The following is a 23,316-nucleotide window of genomic DNA, read 5'->3' on the forward strand; positions in this document are numbered from 1 at the left end:
CTGAAAATTTGTTACTAGTTATATAGTGACTAATAGACATGATGGTTTGATTAAAATATCTATTGTGTAATACAACAGAACTACATTTTAATCCGAAGTATTTTAATTCTTAGGTGGAAACGAACAGTTGCAGCCAGAAGGTCAGGAAGATTTACGAGAATTACTGAAAAAGACACTGGAATTCTGTTTATCTAGGTATGTATATACGTAAATGTAGCAAGCTGGGGGATAACCAACAAGACCTAGTACCTAACTTGGGATGTGTGTTAATATATTTTTCATCTGTCACTTAAAACTAAAGTGGAAAGGATGAGAATTTGGGGAAATTAACATGCTAATTTCAGAGTATCGTATTGATGTACCTCTTAAAGCTTACATGAAACTTAAACATGAAACCTAAAGCATAAACTAGCAAATATATTGATTTGAAGTGAGAGTAGCTATGAGCAATTACAGATCAGATGAATTTGTATGACCTTTACTGTTTTTTTTTTTTTTTTTTTAAGCTGAGAAACTTAAGCTTTATTTAAGCCAATGATTTTAATTAGTTAGTGAAAATGCTGATGGTATCTGCCCTCTACTATGTGATGAGTTTTTGTTTCAAGTTGTATCTGTGACACTTGTCCATTTTTATTTTTTTTTCTCCCAACAGAGAAAATCTTGCCAGTGACATGTACCTTATATCACAGATGGACAGTGATCAGTATGTGCCAATAATGACAGTAGCAAACCTTGATCATGTCAAGAAACTCAGTACTGATATGGATTTGATTGTTGAAGTGCTGAGATGTAAGTAAAAGCTCCTCAATTTCAGAAAACATTTTGGTTATTGCCATAGGACTATTAATCTGAATTTTCAATCTTTCCTTTTAAATGTATTGCCGTTATTTTTCTGTAAAGCATTGAACAGCCCAAGCAGCTTGCAGTTTAGACCATCACAGTTATAGAACTGTATTTTTATCAAAGCTACTTCATATTGCTGGTATTGGATAATGATCTGTGCAAATGAGAATAAAGTGAGTTTGAATTGTGGGATGTGGTGGGACAGCTCACGTAATTGGAGGATCACAACGGATGTCTCAAAGCTGTTTTGTAAAGATAGGTGGGGAAGAAGAGATGGAGAAGTCGCTCTTTTAGCAGAATCTTGAATGTATAGAAGTCAACTACATCAACTGGAAGCTCTGTGCAATACCTCTGGGTCAAGCTCAGAGGGGTTATCTCCAAGGGGGATCTTACAGTACTTCCAAACCAAGACAATAAGACCAACAAAGCAATATTTGGGTCACTTAAGCAAGTTTTGGTTCAGCCAAACCTGGTTCTTACAGGTGACTTCAACTTCTCAGACATTTGTGGGAAGAACAATACAGCAGCTCATGTCATCCATCAAGTTTCTGGAATGTGTAGAGAATTGTTTTCCCATACAAGCGTTAGATGTGCCGACCAGGAATGAGGCACTGCTGGACTTGCTACTCAGAAACCAAGAGAACCTGCTTTGTAATGTCTCAGTGATAGCCTTGGCTGTAGCAATCACAGCATTGTGGGGTTTAGGGTCATGCTGAGCACACTGAGGGTTGGTACTGAGGTTTTAGATTTTAGAGAAGCAAAATTCAGCTTGCTCAGAGCACAGTTAGGAGGGATTCTGTGAGAAGCTTCCATGGAGGATAAAGGAGCTAATGAGTGCTGGGAGTTCTCTCCTGGAAGCACAAAAACATTTCACTTTCTTTAAAGGTAAGGAAAGTAGGCGGATCAAGAGACCACCTTGACTTAACTCTGTGCTTCTAAGTCTGCTCAAAACCAAGAGAGAGGCAGAGAGGAGTAGATGAATACCTGTTGAAAGCTACAAGGGCATTGCCAGGGTGCACAGAGATGCAGTTAGAAAAGCAAAAGCTCAGCTCAAATTGAATTTGACCAGAGATGTCAAAAGCTACAAGAAAGGGTTCTTCAGGTATGTAAACAATGAACAGAAACAGAAGGAAAATATTGGCCCTGTGTTAAACAGGAGAGGTGAACTGGCCACCAATGACACTGAAAAGACAGATTCTTAACATTTTCTTCACCCCTTTTACCAGCACTGATGGGCCCCAGACCTTGGGAACAGGTTGACCCAGGTTGATGTAACCACAGATGCACTGTCAGTGAAGGAAGAGTTGATGTGTGAACTATTTCAGGGGCTCGACCCCTACAAATTGAGGGACCCTGACAAATATCCATCCGTAGGTGTTAAGAAAGCTGGCTGACATCATTGTGGGACCACTTTCCATAATCTCTGAGAAGCTGTGAAGATTAAGGGATGTCCCAGAAGAGTGGAAGGCTTATGTTACCCCCATCTATTAGAAGGGCTTTAAGGAGGACCCAGGAAATTACATGCCTAACAGTCTTACTTCATTTCCTGGGAAAGTTATGAAACAAATCCTCTTGGGGACTATCACAGGTCAAATGAAGGACCTGGTTGTAAAAAATCAACTTGGGTTCACCAAGGGCAAATTGTGCTTGACACACCTGGTCACCTTCTATGACAAAGACCTTATTACCATGTTCTAGTATTTAAACTGTGGCTGCAAAGAACATGAAGACTCCTTTTATACAAAGAGTCATGTGGTAAAGATGGGGGATAGTGGGTCCAAGTTACTTCTTGGGAGATTCCAACTGGACACAAGAGGAACATTTTCCACAATGAGAACAATTAGTCATTGGAATAATCTTACCAGGGAAGTAGTGTGATCCCCAACACTGGATACTTTGAAGATTCAACTGGACAGGGAACTGGGCCATCCTGTCTAGACCATGTTTTTGCTAAGAAAAGTTGCATCAGATGGTCCAGAGGTCCAACCTGGTATTATGTGTTTCTGTGATTAATTTCTCAGAAAAGGCTGGTGGACGTTACCACTAAGGTAAGAATCAAAAAAGAACATGACTCAATGTGTGCTTTAGAAGAAAATGCTATTGAATTGGGAATTTCTAGGCTGGAAGAGTGTGGAAATTATAAGGAACATGTCTACTTGGTTTCATATGTTTGAAAGTATTCTCAGTCATTGTCTGCTCATTTCCTAATGTTCGAAAATACTTGAAGCTTTGCATTGCATAACTGTGTCCACAGCATCTTTTGGTGTGCAAAGCTATTATGATTGCTGACCTCTGAAATACATTCTTGTGTCTTCTCTCTTAGCGTTGCCTTTAGTTCAAGTGGATGAGAAGGGGGAAAAAGTTAGGCCAAATCAGAATCGCTGTATTGTGATTTTACGTGAAGTACCTGAATCTACTCCCATTGAAGTAAGTGATTCCTTGTTATGTAAAGAATACTTTTCCCTTAGGATTTAGAAGTTAGATTTCTTCCGGATTTCAATAAGCATATTACATTTCTCTCAGCATTTCCGAAGCTTAGTTTATTGTGTTTATTTGGAAAATAAAGATGTTTGATAGGACCATGTTGCTCATAGGAAGGCTGTGGTAGAACCTGTAGCTCTGCAGAGGACTGAGAAACTGACAGTGCTGTCTTTGGTAGAGCTGCCATCATTTTCTTGGGCACTGCCTTATCCATATGCACTTAGTGGATAAATAGCAAAAAAGACGAAGGAAGATAAGGCTTAGCCTAGAAAATACCACTGTTGAACCTTGAAGCTTGTTCAAGTAAAGTACTTAAAGCTTTGCAAACATATCCATAATGCTGAGTTGAGAGCTGTAAATAAGTCAATTAAGGATCTCCACTGGCTTGTGGAACGAGTGCAACAGTAGAGAACTTGATTCTTTAAAAGATCCTCAATGCAACTCTGATGTAGGCAGGACTATGACTAATGGGAATATTAGAAAAGATTATGGGGCTGTAGATGAAACAATCCTGAATTTTCAAAAAGGAGGAGAAGGCACAGATTCTTGATGATAGGTAGATATTTTATTTTCCCCTCAGTTTAATTTTACAAGGAAGAGTAAAGGTTCTGAAAGAGTTGCTCTTCTTGATAGTCTTCAGACAAAAATCAAAGTACTGCACTTTAAAAACTTACAACAAAAAAATAAGAGGCCTTAATAAATAGGAACATGATAAAATTAATTGGAAGGGAAAAGCTGGATATTTGCTATGTAGGTAGCTTAAAGATAATAGCCCCTTCTAGCTTTCCAAGTGAAATGGAACCTTTCAAAGACTGCCTAGCTTTTAGTATTGTAGATTCTTTTTTTTAATAGATATATTTATTTTTGTTGCTGTCATCAATTTGTCACGTTGGATGTGTTACACCTGGGTGGTCATTCTTAAATGCTTCAGACAAAGTTCTGAGTCTTTATTTTCAAAAGAGTGTGTCTCAAGTGAAGTGTTTTATACATTGTGTTTAAATTTGCCAGACTGAAAAAATCTAGACTTAACTGGCCAGATTTAATAGCCTACGTTTTCTGGTACAGCAGTGTCAGGCTTTATTTAAGCAACAAAGTTCCAAAATACTGTAAAGGCCTCCCAAGTTGTGTTGCCTTCTGATGCTGCTCACCTCAACTCTGTGAGGAAAAACAAAAAGTATGTAAATAAATTAAAATATGAAGTCCAATGTTTGTGTTTTCTCTAGAAAGTAACAGATGATGTTTAAGGTAACATAAACCCTGTTTCAAATACGTGAACCTGTAGGCATTTGAGTTGAAGCTTATCTCCAGGTTTCTGCTGAAAAGGCAGAATTGAATTCTCCTGTCCTGTGCCATATGCACGGGTTTTTGTGAGGCTCCATGGTTTTAGGGACTGAAGAGAAATAGACATCTTTCTGCACTTGATGCCAAGGTTAAATGTCTCTCTATGGCCTAAATAGTTTATCCCCCCATATTTAAAGGGAGCAGGCAACTTCTCTTGCATTATGGCCTTAGACAGTGCTTGTTTGAATTCCTCCTAGCTAGCAGGTAGATTGGAGAGAACTATCACTGCTGCAGGTGTTCTGAACTCCTCAGTTCTGTTTTGTAAGCCTGAAAGTACTTTCTCTCTTTCTTACTTGGAGTTCCAAAGTTTTGCACTTCAAATTGATGTTTTCTTCTCTCCATCCCTTCTCTCTACCTTGTTATCAAACCACTTACTTCAGGAGGTTGAAGCACTTTTCAAAGGAGACAATTTGCCTAAGTTCATCAACTGTGAGTTTGCCTATAATGACAATTGGTTCATCACATTTGAATCCGAAGCCGATGCACAGCAGGTAACACTATTTTTTGAAGCATATTAGAATGTAACGGTAAACAAGGACAAGATGAGGGTGAATTGACAGATCTTAAACAGTATTACAAATGCGTAACAATGAAAAAGAATAACACCCAAACCTCTAAAAACAGTAATGCTTCCCCTGAGCTAGTACTATCAGTGCTACTAAACATAACTCTTAAGAGTTTTATCTTGTTCATCTTTATCTTTGGTGTCCTGGCCAAAGCTATGATTTTTTTGTACAGAGAACATTGATATTTTGGGTGAACCATTGAAATGCTTCAGTCATAAGCATTAAAGTCTTGTTTTAATGCTACTGAAGCACTTCTGCAATGATAAATTTAGGTGAATCCAGATTATATATGAGTTTTCTGTAGTGTAACATTAGCAGACACTCCAGGAATTATTGGTAGGCTCAGCCTGTCAAAATGTAAGTTTCCTATGTTTAAATTATATGTGACAAATAAGATAATTACTTTTTTTAAAGGCTTACAGATACCTTAGAGAAGAAGTGAAAACTTTCCAAGGAAAACCAATTAAGGTAAATAGAGCTTTTTGGGGTTTGGGGGGAAGCTTGTGGCTGTGTTCTGGTTTTTGTGGCATTCACTGTGTTTTCTAATATAAATATAAATGGTGCAGTCTCAGGAGCCACGTGACCTGGAGTTGGGTTTTGAAATGTAGCACATACAATGCTACTTCTCCTTTTCCTCCTTTCTGACAGTGGCATATCCAGCCCAGCATCAGGCAGCAGGGAAGCAATGAGCTGTTCCTACTGTCCTTGAAGGAGAAAGCAGTTACTGACAAGTGTCCATTTAAAATTTGAGAGCTGCTGGTTTGAACCATCCTGATATAATTGGAAAGGATGCTGTAGTAAATAATCTCATCTCCTTTGCAGGCAAGGATAAAAGCAAAGGCAATAGCTATAAACACATTTTTGCCAAAGAATGGATATAGACCTCTGGATATGAACCTCTACACGCAGCAGCGTTACACAACATCCTTTTACATACCTCCAGTATACAGTCCCCAGCAGCACTTCCCATTGTACAGCTTAATTGGCCCACAGACCTGGTCAGCCACACACAGCTACCTTGACCCTTCATTGGTAAGTCTCTTGATTGTGAAGCAGTTCTATTCTTTTCAAAGTTTGGTACTATTTTCTTACAAAGTACTGTGGTGTAGGAAGCATATGTGTCCTGAAAAGGGGAGTTTAAGATTCTAATTCTTCTTGAAAAACAGTCCTTCAGAATCCTTCCCATGGTGTACGAAGTTGGATTATTTGAAAACTGTATGTGGTCTCAGGCTGGAGTGTGATTCTTTTTGAGGCAGTTCTTTAGTAAAGATTATTAACTAAGCATTACCAAAAGAAATCTTAGTAAGAATTTCTTTTAGCAATGGCTTAAAGCTTCTTTAGAAATTAGATCTTCAGAATATCTATGTGAATACCAGAAAAAGCAATTCTGATATGTACAGAATAAACTTAATGGAATCAGATAGATAAGGATAATGTGATATCTTGATCTTCTAGCAGGAAATCAGACTCTAGGTTGACATGCTGAATTACGCTATTTGTCATGTTCTTAAGCAAAATATTTTCTGTGCAAAAGTAACATGTCTTTTGGCAATAAAAAAATAAAATTACTTTTGCCAATTACAAAGATCACTTTTAAATTACCTTTTTTTTTTTTGTAAATTTTCTTAAGGAGGCTATTGGTAAGCCTTAAAGCTAGAGTGATAGCAAGAATCCTTATATATTCTAATGGGACACCCTTTTCATCCTGCAGTCCTGCTTCCATCTTCTCCATTGTGACAGTCCCATCAGAATTACCTTGGCCCCTTTTAGTCTGCCTTTGTTATTCTACAAAAACTAACAGGAACATAGTTTCCTGTAATGACTGGGAGACTAAGGGTTCCTAGCTGGAGCCTCTTTCTTTCCTCTGGAAATGCCTCTTTACCTGCAGCTTAAAGAAACAAGGGTAGCAATGCTCAAAATTAGAAGTTCTTTAAAGGTTTTTTGGCAGAGGATTAACATGTCCTTGAACAAGCTTGAGCAAACTTCTTGTGTACTGAATAGCAAGCTAATTAAAAACTTGGTGTACTGAAGACTTCACAGGCAGGGAAAGTAACCAGAGCCCTTGCAGGGGAAGACAAAAACTACCTTGCTAAGCAGCAATGAATGTGAATGTTCTTCTAGATAAACTGACTACTGCAGTCTTGCTGTGGGATACTGAAGTAGCTGGATGAGGCTGCTGTAGAAGACATAGATTAATTTGCCACAGCATACTGTGTACCTGCCTTATGTTGTCCTGGAACTTTTTGTGTTCCAGAAAACTTACCAGTCCTGTCCTTTGGGGAAGACAGTACAAGTTTACCAGTATTAAAGAGCTTGTACCTTTCTTAGTCAAAACAGAAAATTAACTGTCTGAGCTTTATCTCCCACTGTTTTGCAGTGTATTGTCATTGGTTAGTTCCATTTTATGTACATGAATGTAACATGATGTTTCTTGATTCTTTTTTAGGAAAAGCTATATTTGAATAGAAATCACTTGAGGAGAACAGGGACCATGAGGAGCCATGACACAGGAATAATTTTCATGAGACAGGGTTACAGTTTTCATGTAGAGACTTGAATGAAAATATTGCGGGTTTGATCCCTGTATGAGTCATTCTCTTAGGAGTTGGCCTTGTGATCCTTGTGGGTCCCTTGCAACTCAGGATATTCTGAGAACTCTGTGGTCTCTGTAGCAGAAATTTCTCTCTTCTGCTTCATCATGAGCACTAACAGTGCTTTGTCTCATCTCTAATTTGAGGTTGAATACACTCAGTAGTGTGGGCATACCATTTTTGTTCTGAAACTAGAATATGGCAACACATGTCCTCAATTCTAAAACTACCTAGTTCTTCATCACGTACTTAATAGTGTTTGAGAAAATATCTAGTTTGTCCTGCTTGGGAGGGGAAAAAAACTTAAAAAGTATGTTTGAGGCAGGTGACTTCTGTGGAGATGCTTTTGGTACTATTGGAAAATGGAAAAAAAAAAACCAACAAACATTTTTTTCTTCCAAAAGGATCATCTATCATTATAAAGAAAGAAGGGTTGAACATTACTAAAGTCCCTTTAAGCAGTGAATTAAACTTGTTTTCCTTTAGTATGTTTAGTGTCTTCTTGTTATTCAGACTTACTAGCTTTTATGGAATTTTGCAGCATTCAAGTTGTAACTCTGAAACCAGAAAGTACTTCAAAGCAGTATTTTGATGAAACTCTGTTCCTAAAAGAGATTTTTTGCACTCCTAATGGCCTTTTTGTGGAGTCTCAGGTAGCATTTGCTGTCGTGCATGCTGAGTTAGGCTAACAGTAGTTTGACACGACAGTTTTGGTGTTAAATTTTCTTTTCCATCGATAAGTGATTTGTCTTAACTTCTGCAAGAAAGCTCAGTCAAGTTTAAAGATACATTTATAGGAAATGGTGTTACTCCCAGCTGTTTTTCGTCATTTAATAAAGTGTAGAAAGATTCTTACTGTTCTGCGTTGTAGTTATTTTCAGGGGGAGAAGACTAGCAAGCATTTGCTGATGCTAAAAGTAACATGTCCTAAATGAAACTCACTTGTACATTTAAATAAAAAAGACTAAAGTGTGCTAGTGAGGTTGGAAAAATTACTTTGAACATGCTTCAGGTTTTGAGATATCTTGTTAATACAAGACACTGATATGCACCCACGCCAGGAAATCTTTTACTAATATTGCTTTTTCAGACAAGAAGACAGTATTTCACATGTGGAATAAGGTGGTAAGATATGAAAAGCATCAGAGCTCCACTTAACATCCATTTATTCTCTGGGCTTTATTTAGGTATCACATGGAAGTAAAATGAGTAACTAAAAAGACTTTTTTTTCTTTTTAGGGGGGGATTCACATATGCATTTTTAGAAAAACAATTACAGACTATGTAGATTAGAGATTCTTTGACAAAAAAGTATCTGTGTACTCCAAAGTCCTGTATAGGATGGTGTGAAATAGGAGAGTTATTTAACTTAGCTCCAAGAATTTTGACTTGATGTTTTTCAATCCTCTTAAATTATCAGGAGTTGAATATGTGTAGTGGCTGTCTTCTCAAAAAACAACATCTGTAAGTTGGTTACAAGGCACTGGACAAATGCTTTATTGCTGTTTGAGCCAATCTTTTAAGTACTGTCCTGCAGGGAATGACATAAAATACAGAATTCAGAAAAAATAATACTGAATTTCTTTATAGTGATGAGCATGCAATATGTTTTTTTAGGTAACACCATTTCCAAATACTGGATTTATCAATGGGTTCACATCTCCTACCTTCAAGCCTGCTGCTTCTCCATTGACAACACTCAGACAATATCCTCCCAGGAACAGGCAAGTTCAGCTATCTTTTAACAATGTACAGCTGTTGTATTATCTGGCAGGTGGGGTTTTCATCTGCTTATATTAGTAACACCAGCTACCTTGAGGTTACTTGTGAAACTGAAACTGTTACAAGGTTAAGTGAGGCGAAAGGGCAGATGGTGCTCCTGTTGTTAATGGGGGTCCTGTTTCAAAATGTAAATGGACAGTCTGAAAGCTGAGAACTTGTCTGTTCCATGATTTGGGGTATTCAGCTGAAATATTCTGAAAGACGACATGATCAGCAGGATTAGTCACATAGTATTTTCCATTTCAAGTAGGTTTTAGGTAAAGGCTTAGTTGAAAATAGACAGTGAAAAGGTTCATTTTGATAATTCACCTGACCTGTTAAAATGAATGTTGATCATTCTTATACATGAAATACGCAATAAAGGACTGAAGATCTTGCTTCTTCTGAATCCTGTGTACAGGCTTAGGCCTCAGAAGATCTCTCCTAGTATGTATGTTGAAATGACTTTTGAATTTATAGGAATCCTAGCAAGTCTCATATACGACATACAATACCCAGTGCAGAGAGGGGACCTGGGCTTCTAGACAGTCCTACAATATTCAACTTTTCTGCTGATCGTTTAATCAATGGCGTCAGGAGTCCACAGACGCGGCAGCCGGGACAAAGCAGGACACGGATGCAGAGTGCTACTACGAGTTACACCAAGAGGGAAGTAGGAACTGGGCGGATGGAACAGACCAGCGTTGACTCGTCTCCTGGACTGGGGAGAGGAAGGTGAGTGCACTCTCTAGTTGTCCTCTGAACAGCCAAGTGTTGCTGCTTTTAAACTACTCCGTTCAGTGCAGAGGTGTGTGGTATTGTGACTGTTTTCAATACTGCTTTAAGATGAGATTGTCTCCTCAAAAATAAAATCTTGGAAAGTACTTCAGAGGAAGTGTTAAATATAGAACAGGTGCAAAGTGGACTTGCATACTTTCCTGCCAGATGAAAATCATTAGTGGCAACTGATGAACGATGTACAGCCGTAAGATCTGATCCTCCCTCCTTTCTTCATCTGGTATAAGAAAGTTTTTGTATATTACTTGCTTGACTTTAATAAGGAAGTTCTACCCATTCCATTGTTCAGCAGTGCACCTGAACCTCTACTAGCAGTGCTGATTCTTAACCTTTTCAATTGAAAGATCAGAATTTTGACCAAATTGGACATAGACAGAACAAAGATGGTGGATTGGTGTGGAGCGAAGAAAAAGGGCTACATGCAACTAGGGAAACTATTGTTATGTAGTTTTAAAAAGCAAAGAAACAAAGAAGAAAACCAACTATCTGGGGAGCTGAAAATCAGTGGTACCAATAATAATGTGAGAATTTAACAGGGTTATCTTGGAATCTTGTTAAATACAGTAGGGTTCTAATAAGTGCTTTATAAAAGCATTGTGCAGCTTTGATGATGGCTGTGTTTGTCTCTAAGTAAATCATATTTTGAGTGACTTACTGAATTGGAAGATAAGTTGAATGTTTTGCAGATGATCCTATTTTAGACTTGTATCATTGCAAAATTAAGTGGGGATTTTGTGCAAGTACTGTAATACTTTTCTAAATCTAATTTGCCAAATTGTGTTATAACTAATGGATGAAAGTATGATTAAGAACTTAGGAAACAAGATTACTCAAACTATAGACTACAAAAAATTTACAGGAGTAGTCAGTACTTAGATTTATATTCTGACGTTTCAGTATTTAATACAAAAGAAATTAGAAAATATATTGAAACCAAATTAAAATGCATTGCAAATTTTGAACTCCTGCTTGGAGGGGCTTAACCTGAAACAGGGCTGGGGGAAAAGTGCTGAAAATGTTTTGGAGGAGCTTTACCTGAACTGAAAATAGTTAGCTATATTTGGAAGGTTACATTGGTACTAAAAAAAATCCTAAAACTTTTACTTTGGATATTGTAATGTTTTGTCTAACCCTTCTATGTAAGCAGCACTGAGATGCTTTTAACGCAGGAATTACTTGTAACCAGTGTATTCTTATACTGACTTGCATAAGATCTGTACCTTTATTTTAATGAGAGGTTGCTAGGAATTTTTCCTTAAAACATTTTTTAATAACCTGTCTAGAATGAAGATAGATAAAATAGCAATTTGAATTAATTTCACTTGGTTTCATTAACTGTCTTCCATTCATTTTTAGGCAAGGTTTTGATTTCTGCTTTCTTTCCCTTAGGAAAAACTCATATGGCTACCGGAAGAAAAGGGAGGACAAGTTTACAGTGAGTGTTTGTGATCTTATTAGTCTATAATAAATGTAGGGTAACAAGGCAAAAATATGGATATTAGGTGGAGTAGTGGGTGACAAAGTTAAAATTACTCTTACAGTAGCAAAAAACTTCCATCTTAGTGTTACTTTGTCGACTTGCCAGTGTTCACATTCAGGGCGAGCTAAACAGCTAAGCTGAAGTTCAAAACACTTAATACTTCATTATTATACATTCATGTAGGTGTTAAAGGACATACATCCTGGTGTCATAATGTGTAGCAGAAATGTTAATTGTGAAGTGGTTCTGTTTCTTAAATGCATCTTCAAGAGCCTCTTGGTAAGGGTATGCTGGCACTACTGAGCTATTGTGGTTTTGGTGAACTGAAATTCAAGGTTAATACCAAAATAGCCTTGATATACCAATATAACCTTTGATATTCTACAGCCTTTTCAAAGGCTGTAGAAGAGAATAAATTTTTTTTTTATAGGATTTAAGGTTTGATGTGATAAAACCAGTAATTTCTCTGCAATTCGTTTTTGCCACACTTGGCATGTTCATGAAGTTGAACCAGATTATTTCCTTATTCATGTTACAGTTGTAAAATAACGTCACTGCATGAACCTCTGTATTTGTTATTTCCCCACTTCCCTCTTGACACACACTTCTTTTGACATAATTTGTAGTTTGTGAAAAGAACTCAAAGGTGGTCTTGTATCTGTTGCTCTTTTTGTCCAGAAGCATTGTTCTCCCATTCAGACCATCTCGACTATATACTCATATTTTCCTTTTCAAAATAGGAGCTGTTTCAAAGAGTGCTTTGCATTTGGCATTTTGTGGCAGAGATCATCTTAGCACAGGCCTGAGCACAGTCAAGAAACAGTTACTTCTTTGTTTGCATGGTGCAGGTGGAGTTAATTGGTAACTTCAGTTACAGCATATTACAAAAGGAATTTTATTTTTTCCGTGTAAATAGAATGTAGCTTTATAAATCCTTACAAGCAGTCCTCTCAAGTGATCTTTAATTGTGGTACTTGTAACTCCTGAACTGCTGTCTCTATTGCATAATGGTTGCATTTAGCCCACTGATCTTGGGGTTTTTTTTGCCTGGGGCATTGTTTTTTCTTCATAGGCTTAGTGATTTTTTAGTGAATTCTCTGTTTCAAAAATAGTTTTGACACTTATCTTTGCATTTTTACATAGTGACCATATAAGTTCATGGTAATTAGATGAAAATTGCTGTTGTCTGTACTACATGCAAGGCATGCTGTCTTGCTATTTCTTGATAAATCTGAAAATAAGATTCTTGTTGACTCCTGTCTTTTATTTAGAATGTTACCAACTACACATAAATGGGCTTTATATTTTCACTATATCATGACACCTAAACCAGTGTTTTCCTTTCTGTGTCAGTGTGTCTGTCCTGAAGGAAGGGTCTGTGAGAAGACTTTTCTTACTATACCAGTATCACTAAAGCTTATGCATATGCCATCCCATTTAAATAATAATTACATATATCAAGGGCAGCAGTGGAAAAGGAAAGTATCTATTCCTTGGTACTGTGTAGTTTTCTTGGGAGTTCTCTAGGGCTTCCCTGATATAAATCAAGTGCAAAATACAGTTTAGAGTTGCATGTCTTTTCTGTCATCTAGTGCAGTAACCTTTACATGTTATTTCTATTCCAGAGAGGCCAAACACAGTCTCCACCACCCGTAAAACCTCCATCTCCCAGCTTTGAATTGGGTTTATCTAGCTTTCCTCCATTACCCGGGGCTGCTGGCAATTTGAAGACCGAAGACCTATTTGAAAACCGACTGTCCAATGTGGTAATAGGAACATCAAAAGAAAGAGTGAGTAGTGGGTCTTCATTTTTTTGGGAAGCCAGCGAATTGCATACCTGTTGTTTTCAGATTTGGTGGCTTATGGGTGGAAATAACTTGTGGTTTTATGTGGGTTGTAAGGAATGCTTTTCAACTGTCAAATGATGTGCTGCTGCCTTCTTCTCTTATATCTTAGAATTTCTTGCATATTCTCTTTGGTGTGGAGTATGAGCACCAGTATAATAAGTAGATGTTAATAGCAGAGATTAGAAAATATGCTCTTTGCTGTTCTTAACTGCCTCTGGCTTTTTGATAGACTCAGGTGAAAAGTATGTGATACATTTTCCTCCTGTTTGAAAGACTTCTAAGTTGTATATGAAACGCTTTAAAGTGACAGAGACAAACTTTTAAGCACCAAAATAATGAAGCTGCCCACATGATCTCAGTACACACAACATCATAGCTGGAACAGAAACTGTTACCAAAACCAGCTGGATCCCAGCGTTGTCTTGTCATATTGCTCAGAAAGATAAAAATACACCAGGATAACTTGGCAACCACTGATTTATAGATGTAGTAGAGATGCAGTTGAAAATTAATGTTCAGTAGCTGTTCATAGATTTCATTCTTAGAACTGTCTCTGCCATGCCATCTGTGAGTGACAGTATGTTCTCCTCCAGAAAGACTCATATAGCCCTCTGCACTATGGAACACTGTAGGCTATGGAAGTCTATATTGGCTTTTTTTGCTAGCCCTAATTTAACTTGTGTTTTTCTAGCTGTACCACAACTGAAGAAGTTAACCCCTGGATTAGCAATTCAAATCAACCTGGTGAAACACCAAAATCTCTTATGTGTCGTCTCTAAAACCAGCCTGTTGCAGAAGTGTTTTCTTTGGTGCCCACATGTCAGTGGTGGATACGGGGTATTTTCTGGTCAAGGGAAGGGGAAGCAGCAGGGCAGCCTGCACCCAAAGCAGTGACTATACATACACCTATCTGCTCTGTGTCCTGCAAGTGGTAAGAGGGGCAGCTATGTTCCAGGGTTGCATTTAGAGGGAACGTGCAGTTCAGAGCCATGGTAAGAGCAGTGTTTAACTTACTGTCAGTACTACAGATTATAGGCTCTTTTTGACCAAGACTTATGCATTTTTAAGGTATCATACCTCTATTAGTTGTGAAGTGTTTTTTGACTATTGTATTTCATGTTTTAAATATAGTTCCAACACTTGCTATTAGTCCTGCAACTGAAAACCCCTTGTTCCCCCATTACAAATCTAATACTTGCTTTGTACTTATTGTAAAGAACTTACACTTCTCCCCTGTAGAGGCAGTCTTCCTATCAGTCAGGCACTGAGGTTTTGTGATAGTGCAATGCACTGACACATTAAAAAGCTTCAGTTTTCAAGTTTATTTTTCCAGTTTACAGGAGTTATTCTGTACCATTGTACGGAGGAAAGGGATTATGCTGCCTTTCCTTGTTGGCATTTAAATAAAGAATAAGGTAACGGCAACTGACTCCAAAGAGCAATTGTGTTCTTTTACAAAGGTGTTTGAGCTAACATCAGAATCTTGCCAATGTATACAGTCTGCTTTTCACTTTGATCTCAATATTTTTTCATGTCACCTGATGTAGAGTTACAGAGCACTGAAGTAGAGTTACACAGTGCTGCTCTTGTTTTATACATGGGCAAATTCAATGTACAGAAGCTGAGCAGGCTAAAGTCAATAATTTTCAACAGTAGTTATCCAAGCATCATATCTTTATGCTCTCTGCTTTGTGATGCTCTTCTAGGTGTAGCTCTGGGGAATGGCAGGTGGTAATGATCCCACATTTTGTAACTAGGAAATGCAGCACGTGAGATCAAGGGCTGTTTTGACAAGGAACAGCACTTGCATGTCTGCTTGGCTTGAAACTATTCACACTTAACTGTGTACCTGCAAGTTCTGATGCACTTGGGCCAGAATGCTCAGCAGCTTGCAACTTCAAGCCTTTGCACACACTGTTATAGTAAGTAAAACTGTAGAAGCTATTCTTTTATTTCTAAACATCCACCTTTTACTGTCTTACTTTTGCTTTGAGTCAGACTAGGCTTAGATGTACTGCAATAATCTGTGCTGCCTAATTTTAAAACAGTGACCACAGGAGTCTTAGGTTTTATGCCCTTTGAATGGTGGCTGGGCTGGGGGAAAGGAATGACTCTCTTGTTCCTTCTGTGCTTGTGTTTTCCCATTACTTTCCCTTCAACATACCAGAATCTTTTCAGGTTTTAGTCAGACAGGTCACAAGCAGTACAAAGAATGGAGCACCCTTTAAAACAAACAAAATGGTTTTAAATGTGAGAAATATTTTTCAGGATACAGAGTTGTCTTTCTCTTTTCTTATTTTGTGCCAATTTAAATTCATTGTATGCATCTTGAACCTATTTGACCTTTATCTGGAAGTACAATTTGGCACTACACAAGTATCACTTGGCACTAGCAGAATCTTTTGAGGGCTATGGAAAAAACCTCTTTTGCTTGGTACCAAATTGTGCTATAGCATAAGAAAGGGACTTCTAAATGATGGTCAGATCCCCCTTTGCAGAAACTTTTTTTTTTTTAAGGTTTGGGGTTATTAGCACCAGCTATTGGGATGATGCAGTTAGAGCTTTGAAGAAGACAGTTCTAGTGCATGGCTCTAGGAGACTTTTGTCTTCATAGGTTGCCTGTGGTTACATGAACAGATGCAAAGCCTGCTTTGTCACCAGCAGGTGCAAAATCTCCAGGTTGAAAGAAGTCACTGGTTCCAGTTGCTAGTGTTGTTCCCCAAGGCTCAATATTGGAGCCAGTCCAGTTTAATAACTTTAACAATGATCTGGACAAGGAGATTGAGGGCACCCTCAATTAGTTCACAGGTGACACCAAGTTGGGCAGGAGAGTTCATCTGCTGGAGGGCAGGAAGGCTCTGCAGAGTTATCTGGACAGGCTGGATCAATGGGCTAGGGGGTATGAGGTTCAACGAGGTGAAGTGCTGGGTCCTCCACTTCTTTCAGAACAAACCCTGCAGTGCTACAGGCTGGGGGAAGAGTGTCTGAAAGTGGCCCTGTGGGACAGGACCTGGGTGTTCTAGTTGACAGCCAGTGGAACGGGAGCCAGTGCGTGCCCAGGTGGGCAAGAAGGCCAATGGCATCCTGGCCTGTATCAGGAATAGTGTGGCCAGGGCCAGGGCAGTGATTGTCCCCCTGTACTCAGCACTGGTGAGGCTGCACCTCAAATCCTGTGTTCAGTTTTGGGTCCCTCACTACAAGAAAGACATGAGGTGCTGGAGCATGTCCAGGGAAGGGCTACAAAGCTCATGAAGGGTCTGGAGAGTAAGTCATATGAGAAACAGCTGAGGGAGCTGGGGTTGTTTATCCTGGAGAAAAGGAGGCTCAGGGGAGTCCTTACTGCTCTCTACAACTCCCTGACAGGAGGTTGTAGCCAAGTGGGGCTTGGTCTCTTCTCCCAGGAAACCAGGGCCAGGACAAGAGGAAGTGGCCTCAAGCTGCACCAGGAGAAGTTCAGGATGAACATCAGGAAAAATTTCTTCACTGAAAGGGTAATTAAGCACTGGAACAGACTGCCTAGGGAAGTGGAGGTGTTCAGGAAACAACTGAATGTGGCACATAGTGCCATGGTCTTAGTTGACAAGGTGATGATCAATCAAAGGTTGAACTCTGATCTTAGGAGGTCTTCTTCAACCTTAATGATTCTATGATTCTAACTTAAGTTTGTCAGCCAGGTATGTCCCAAAGGGACCTAAGCTTACAACTTTTTTGGAAACAACCACAATGTGTTATTTATTTGTCTGTGTTTCTAAATAAATGTAAAGGAAAAAAATAACATACTTGTTATAATACATATATTGGCTCCTTCTGTACCTTCCTATAGTTAATTTATCTTTATAAATCAAATTGTGAGCTGTTCCCTGGTTGTGCTAATTTTCAGGCAAACCGTATTAATTGGATATTATGATTGTCCTTCTGTGCCTTTTTTCCTCCTTCAGAACATTAATGTGGATGCAAGTACAAACACTATTCCATCAGGAATTCCTCGAGAGCCGTTGTTACCGGTTTCTTCTACATTGCCCAGGACCTTTGAAAGGTCTCCTTCGCCACCCCAGTCTTCTGAGTAAGCACTTAATTACATGGGTATAATTATTCTGCTCTGAATCACATTTGCATTTCCTTTCATCAGGCAGAACAATGTAAATAGCTATTAAAATCTTAATCAGTGAAAGAAGTAATATTTTGTTGTGTATTGTACTTGTAGTAAAGGCAATAAAGTTTAATTTCTGAACAATATCATAACAGTGACTCAATCATAATAGTCATTTAGCAGACTAAAGTTCAGTGTTGTGTTTTGGTTTCTGCAAGTATTTAGAAGTTTAATGAATACCTTACTGTCTTGTATTTAGCTAGCTCTGAAGCATGGAGAGTAAACCCATGGTCCTGTGGGCAGTACTGATGTCCATACCGTAAAGAAAGTTTTTGTAACACTTTATTTGGAACCTGCAAATCAAATTGAGGTGTTTCAGTATCAGGGGAAAGATAACTGAATAACCAAATGCTATCAGAACATCACGAATTACAGGTAGTGTCAAGTTCCACGGGAATATACTTTTTAAAATTTGATAACATTTTAAAAAGCAATGCTAGTCATCATGTGCTATAGCTACAACTACTTATAGTCCTACTCAAACTTTTTAGACCTATTATTAGATCATTGATCTATCCTGAAGTTTCACTTTTCATGAACCTTGCTTCCTGCTAATGCTTACAGGGACCCCAAGGTTGTGGATAAACAGCAGAGAGAGACACAGAGTACAGAAAGACTTTCTTCTTCCTCACTCAGTACTGCATGTAAATCGGTACAAGTCAATGGGGCTGCCATAGTAAGTGACCTTACTACTTCACTTTTTCTTAATGATACAGTTTGATGCATTTAACAGAGTATTTATTGCTACCCAGTGTTGCTTAATCACGTGAGTCCAGCAACCCTGAATTTGCCCAGCAGCTTTAAATTTGTGTGTTGATGGCTTCATGATCACTTGCGTGATATAATTATGCAATTAACAGTGCAAAAGATAGCTCCTTACCCAAATCCTCTCCTTGGTAGTATACTTAAGGTAGAAGCATTAGTACACATGTTGATATTTAAACAAGAGTATTCATCATCTTTCAACTGGTTTAGAGTTTGTTTGAATGGGAATTATTTTGCCCTATGCCAGTACTCCATTTTTCTGGAATACTGTTTTGCATTTTACCTTGCCTTCTGATTGATTGTCTTATACAACTTCTGTAAACTTCATAATCAAACCCTCATCTGCGTATTTTAGTACAGCAGTCTTTGGGGACAGGGACTTTAGCTTTTTTTGTTCATAAAAGTAAATTAATTTTTTCTCAGGGTGCTTTGTTTGACTCCGTCCTGTTTGCTTCCGATTTCACAGGAACTGCGAAAACCTAGTTATGCGGAAATTTGCCAGAGAACAACTAAGGATCCTCCTACATTGCAACCCCAGAAAGAACAGAAGCCAAACACTGTAGCATGTGGGAAAGAAGAAAGAAAGCCCACAGAAACAATAGAGAAAAACAGAGAACCTCCTCCTGCAAAGTCACATCCTGGACAACCCAAAGACCAGAGGAGACAGTCAGGACGCAGATCGTCCCCTCCAGCCGTTGGCAAACGCTTAAATAAAGAACAGAGTACCCCTCCAAAATCTCCTCAGTGAAACTAACAACTAGGGGGAATTTGAGAAGAGGTCTGCTTCCCACAAATTAAACCCATGTTCCCACTAAGATACCTGAGAATGAGTTGCTGGTTAGGAGCTTGCAGTGATACTGGGCATATAATAATGCCTGCAAGTTATTTTTCTGTGAAGTACTTTTTCCCCTCTTGAACAAACATTCTATTTTTCTGGGTATTTCTGGATAGTTGTTCTAAACCTTACATTTAGATTGGTGCTTAATTGGAGGTGAAGCTTAGTGTGATTTTTTTTTTTCCAAGGTGTAAAATATTTGTCTTTAAAAAAAAATCAACTTTTTATTAAGCCTCTCTGTGGCTGTGTGAGTGCAAGCTCTGTATAGTGAGTTTTTTCTAAACTGTTAAGCAGAAATGTGCTGCTGCAATATTTTTAATAAACAGGTCTGCAAGTACATATCTAAAGTGTCCAAAAGACTGATAACGGCAGCTAGTGTGTAGAGTGCAAGGAGGTAGAACATATTTTACAAATTAGTATGTGACCTTGAAGACTTTTTTTTTTTATTGGGCTGCTGTACTAAGTGTCAGCAAATGAACTTGCACTTTTAGGTTAAATGAGTAGCTGTTTCTAGTATTTTTTAAAAAAATAATCTTTTTTTGATGTTTTGCACACACAAAATTAATTCTACGGGGCACCATAGCAGTCTTTCTAAAATATTTCCTTTTTTTGACTTACTGCAAGCAAGTAACCATCTTCTCACTCCAGAATAAAACTGATGTTATAATTTGCAAATACAAAGCACATTGTGAATAGAAAGAATCAAGTCTGTGAGCTTCTATGATGGTGAAGCCTGTTAGTGAGTGGATGTTATCAGGAGAAAGCAGTGTAGCCTTCTTGTGATAACTTTAGCTTCCCTGTGCTTGTAAGGGAGTTAACTGAGTCAGCGCTGTATATTCTGGTTACCCCTGTGCTCTGTGTAGACTTTTTTTTAAGCTCTGCCCCAAGTGCTCTTTGAAAGAGTTCATATCTTAGTCAGCCTTGTGTTGACATCTTCCTGTAACTACGAGCATTGGCATATGGATTTAAATTTTTCAAGACGTGAGATAGTGGTGTTTGTTTTGTGTGGTGGAGGAAGAGATCCCTGATATTTACCTCTGGGATGAGGTTTCTCACACTTATTTACTTTAGAAGTGATGCGCTTTCTGAAGGACAAGGATGCACTAAATTAGCAAGTTTCTAATAAAGTTGAATATAAATTATTTTTGTTTTAAGATGCCTAAAGTTTTTCTTTAAATGTTTAAACTGCAGGAAGTTCAGACAAAACTCATTCCTGCTGACTATGACAGTACAGTTTATTCCACAAAAATGTTTATTTAAACAACTGATTTTTTTTAAGAATTATTTCCATCCAATATTTAAAGACTTGAATTTTATTTAAACTTGAAAATGACTTTGCCTTAACTTTTGTACAAGACAGCTTAGAGTTAATGAGGTCTGACCCCATGGAGGGTTAGCATGAATGGAATACAGAATTACTCAGTTACAGTATGTATCTATTGTCACTGGTCTTACTGGGTAAACATACTGTAGTACAGGAACTAGCAGCAGTTTTTGTAATATACCTTAAAGATCTTAAACAGTTGATCTTTTTCAGATTGTTGAAAAACCTGTAAATGCAAATAGTCAATACTGTATTAAATATGTGCACTTGGAAGTGTGTGCTTTGCTTGTACAGTTGTAAATAATCAGAACATATAAAAAGGTACCCTAAAGAAAAAAATCTGATAAAAATTATTGATATTATAAATGTTGCTGTTGAGCTGGATGTAGATAAACTAAATGTTGTGGTTTGAATATTACTTTAATTCGTTGTTTTTTCTTTTTCTTATTTTATTCTGGTGTGTTGAACTGACTCTGCCTCTTCACTGCAAAAGGGAAATGGAACGAAAGTCTTATTTGAAAGCCCTCAAATGTTTTCCCAAAGTCCCTCTAAAAACAAGCGATTTAACCAATTCAAAAGTGTTCTGCAATGTAAATAATGAATTTCAGCAGTCAAACTGTAATTTTAAAGTCTTTAATAAAAATCAAGTCTAATTGGGGAAAAAAACTTGACTGCTGCAAAAATATACACTGAAGCTTACTTGTGTGCTTTCAAGAGTATCAGTGCATGATTCACAGAACTGTAAAGTAACTATAGAAGTCGACTCCTGATAAATCTCCTATTACAAGCATCGATTGGTAACTAGTTGACATTTTAAAATCCAGCCTGTTGTATGCTGCAGAATTGGTCAAAACAGGGCATGCCGGAGTCTGTTGATTTTTTTTGTTTGTTTGTTTATTTGTTTGTTTGTTTAAAAAGCGCACTTTGTGAATGCTGTGGGAGGAGATAAGACCCCGACAACATCACCAAAACCGCTCAACTAGTTCTGTCATTGGATTTATTTTTTCTTAATACTCTTCTCCTTTCCCCAGCGGCAGTGAACACGGTAGCTAGATTTGTGTATGGTTTAGGCCAGCTGTATGATTCATTTTGTTTGTCTGCTGCAAGTGAAAGGCTTTCCAGCTGCAAACAATCGCGAGTGGTTCCTTACAGCGACTGTGTACGGCTCGTCATGATGCTCAGCTGGTACCCGAGGTGATATATTGAGACCAGCGGGGTGTGTTGTGCTGTTCTAATGTATTCTGCTGCCATTTGTGCTAGGTCAATACACTGTAATTACTGCTTACCCAGCAACAGTCTGTTGCACCAAAAGTTTAAACCTTCCTCTGACGTGGTTTTTATAGCTTTTTTTAAAAAAAAACGAGGTGACACGCCAAATCGCTGTGTAACATACCATACAACTTCTCCTTACTGCATTTTACTTTGAGATTTTCTTCTTTTTTTTTTTCCCCCCCCCCACTCAGTGACAAAATGGAGTTTTCGGAGTAGAGTTGTGAAGTTGCATGCAGACTGTTGCTACGATACAGAGAGAGATTAAAATGTGGCTTTTAAAATGAAAAACCTCCCAAAAGCAGTAGCTGAGTTAAAGGTTCAGGGATGCAGTAATTAAAATTGGCATTTTACCTTGTAGGACTGTGTAGTGATGCTTTTCATTTTGAAAACGAGTCAAAATGGGATCTGAGACTCTCATTCCAGGAATTTAAAAAAAATGAAGGTTACTTTCAAAACCAAAGGTTGTTTCAGATCAGTCCCTCACCGTGACATTGTCACTCACAGCTTGGAAATCTGTGAACAGTGGCAATTTTTTTTACCTTGCTGCATTACCCTTCAAAGCCCTGAGCAGTTGGCATGGAAAAGGCCCTTGTTGGAACATGGTGCAGTGTATCACAAGCAACAGCTGACTGTAATGGTGCACACCTATCTCTGTATCTCCTTCAGTAGCTACAGGTAGGGACTTTTGTGCTTTGTAACCGATTACACTAATAGCAGCAGACAATCTGAGATTCCTAAGGAGACCTAACAGCTGCCAATTCATGAAACAGAAGTGTAATATGGGAGCCTTTTTGAGGGTTTTTGTTTTTGTTCTTCTTCCATTAAGACTGGAATCAAGCTTACATGTAAACTATCAGTAATTTAAGTTTCCTTTTGTGTCATAAAATGTAAAACTGTCTAATTTGAAAAAAAATATGTAGGTTATGAAAAATAAAGATTTAGGCACTGTTGAATTCCTGATTTTTTTAATTAAACCTTTCTTCAGCAGTATTTTTCATTACCTTTTGTCTTTCGCTCCCATTTTTGGAAATTGTATATTTCTAATTTTGGGAAAAAATGTTTGCTTGTTCTCCTGCTTAACACAGCTGTTGTAACCATCACCTAAGGCTATGTAGCAGCAGCAGAAACCCCTATAACATCTCTGAAAGCAGCAATATCTATCTCTATTAGAGAGCTATGACTGGTTAATGTTTTTAAAGCAAACAAAAAAAGCTTATGTGGTCTTTTGTTTACTGGAGGATCTCTTCATTAGTGGTTTCATC

General features: G+C 38.1%; 1 protein-coding gene across 11 annotated transcripts in view; it reads left to right on the forward strand.

Annotated features, from left to right (window-relative positions):
* LARP4B (La ribonucleoprotein 4B) overlaps positions 1–23,007 on the forward strand; it is a 57,306-nt gene extending 34,299 nt beyond the window's left edge. For 7 of the 11 annotated variants that reach the window (XM_051812915.1, XM_051812919.1, XM_051812916.1 and 4 more), the window contains 14 exons: positions 114–195; positions 653–789; positions 3,167–3,270; positions 5,046–5,156; positions 5,646–5,699; positions 6,054–6,263; positions 9,440–9,546; positions 10,064–10,318; positions 11,771–11,816; positions 13,487–13,651; positions 17,110–17,199; positions 17,647–17,771; positions 18,423–18,534; positions 19,090–23,007. In XM_051812915.1, coding sequence (XP_051668875.1) covers positions 114–195; positions 653–789; positions 3,167–3,270; positions 5,046–5,156; positions 5,646–5,699; positions 6,054–6,263; positions 9,440–9,546; positions 10,064–10,318; positions 11,771–11,816; positions 13,487–13,651; positions 17,110–17,199; positions 17,647–17,771; positions 18,423–18,534; positions 19,090–19,371 — 1,880 coding nt within the window. In that variant the 3' untranslated portion in view covers positions 19,372–23,007. Of the gene's footprint in view, positions 1–113; positions 196–652; positions 790–3,166; positions 3,271–5,045; positions 5,157–5,645; positions 5,700–6,053; positions 6,264–9,439; positions 9,547–10,063; positions 10,319–11,770; positions 11,817–13,486; positions 13,652–17,071; positions 17,200–17,646; positions 17,772–18,422; positions 18,535–19,089 lie in introns of those variants that run through there. The other 4 variants (XM_051812920.1, XM_051812911.1, XM_051812912.1 and 1 more) reach the window with 3 other exon arrangements.
* The last annotated feature ends 309 nt before the right edge of the window (positions 23,008–23,316 follow it).

This window comes from Manacus candei, unplaced genomic scaffold (assembly GCF_025592945.1).
Source record: "Manacus candei isolate 608988 ecotype Guabito, Panama unplaced genomic scaffold, ASM2559294v1 h1tg000089l, whole genome shotgun sequence".
Classification (NCBI taxonomy): Eukaryota; Metazoa; Chordata; class Aves; order Passeriformes; family Pipridae; genus Manacus; species Manacus candei.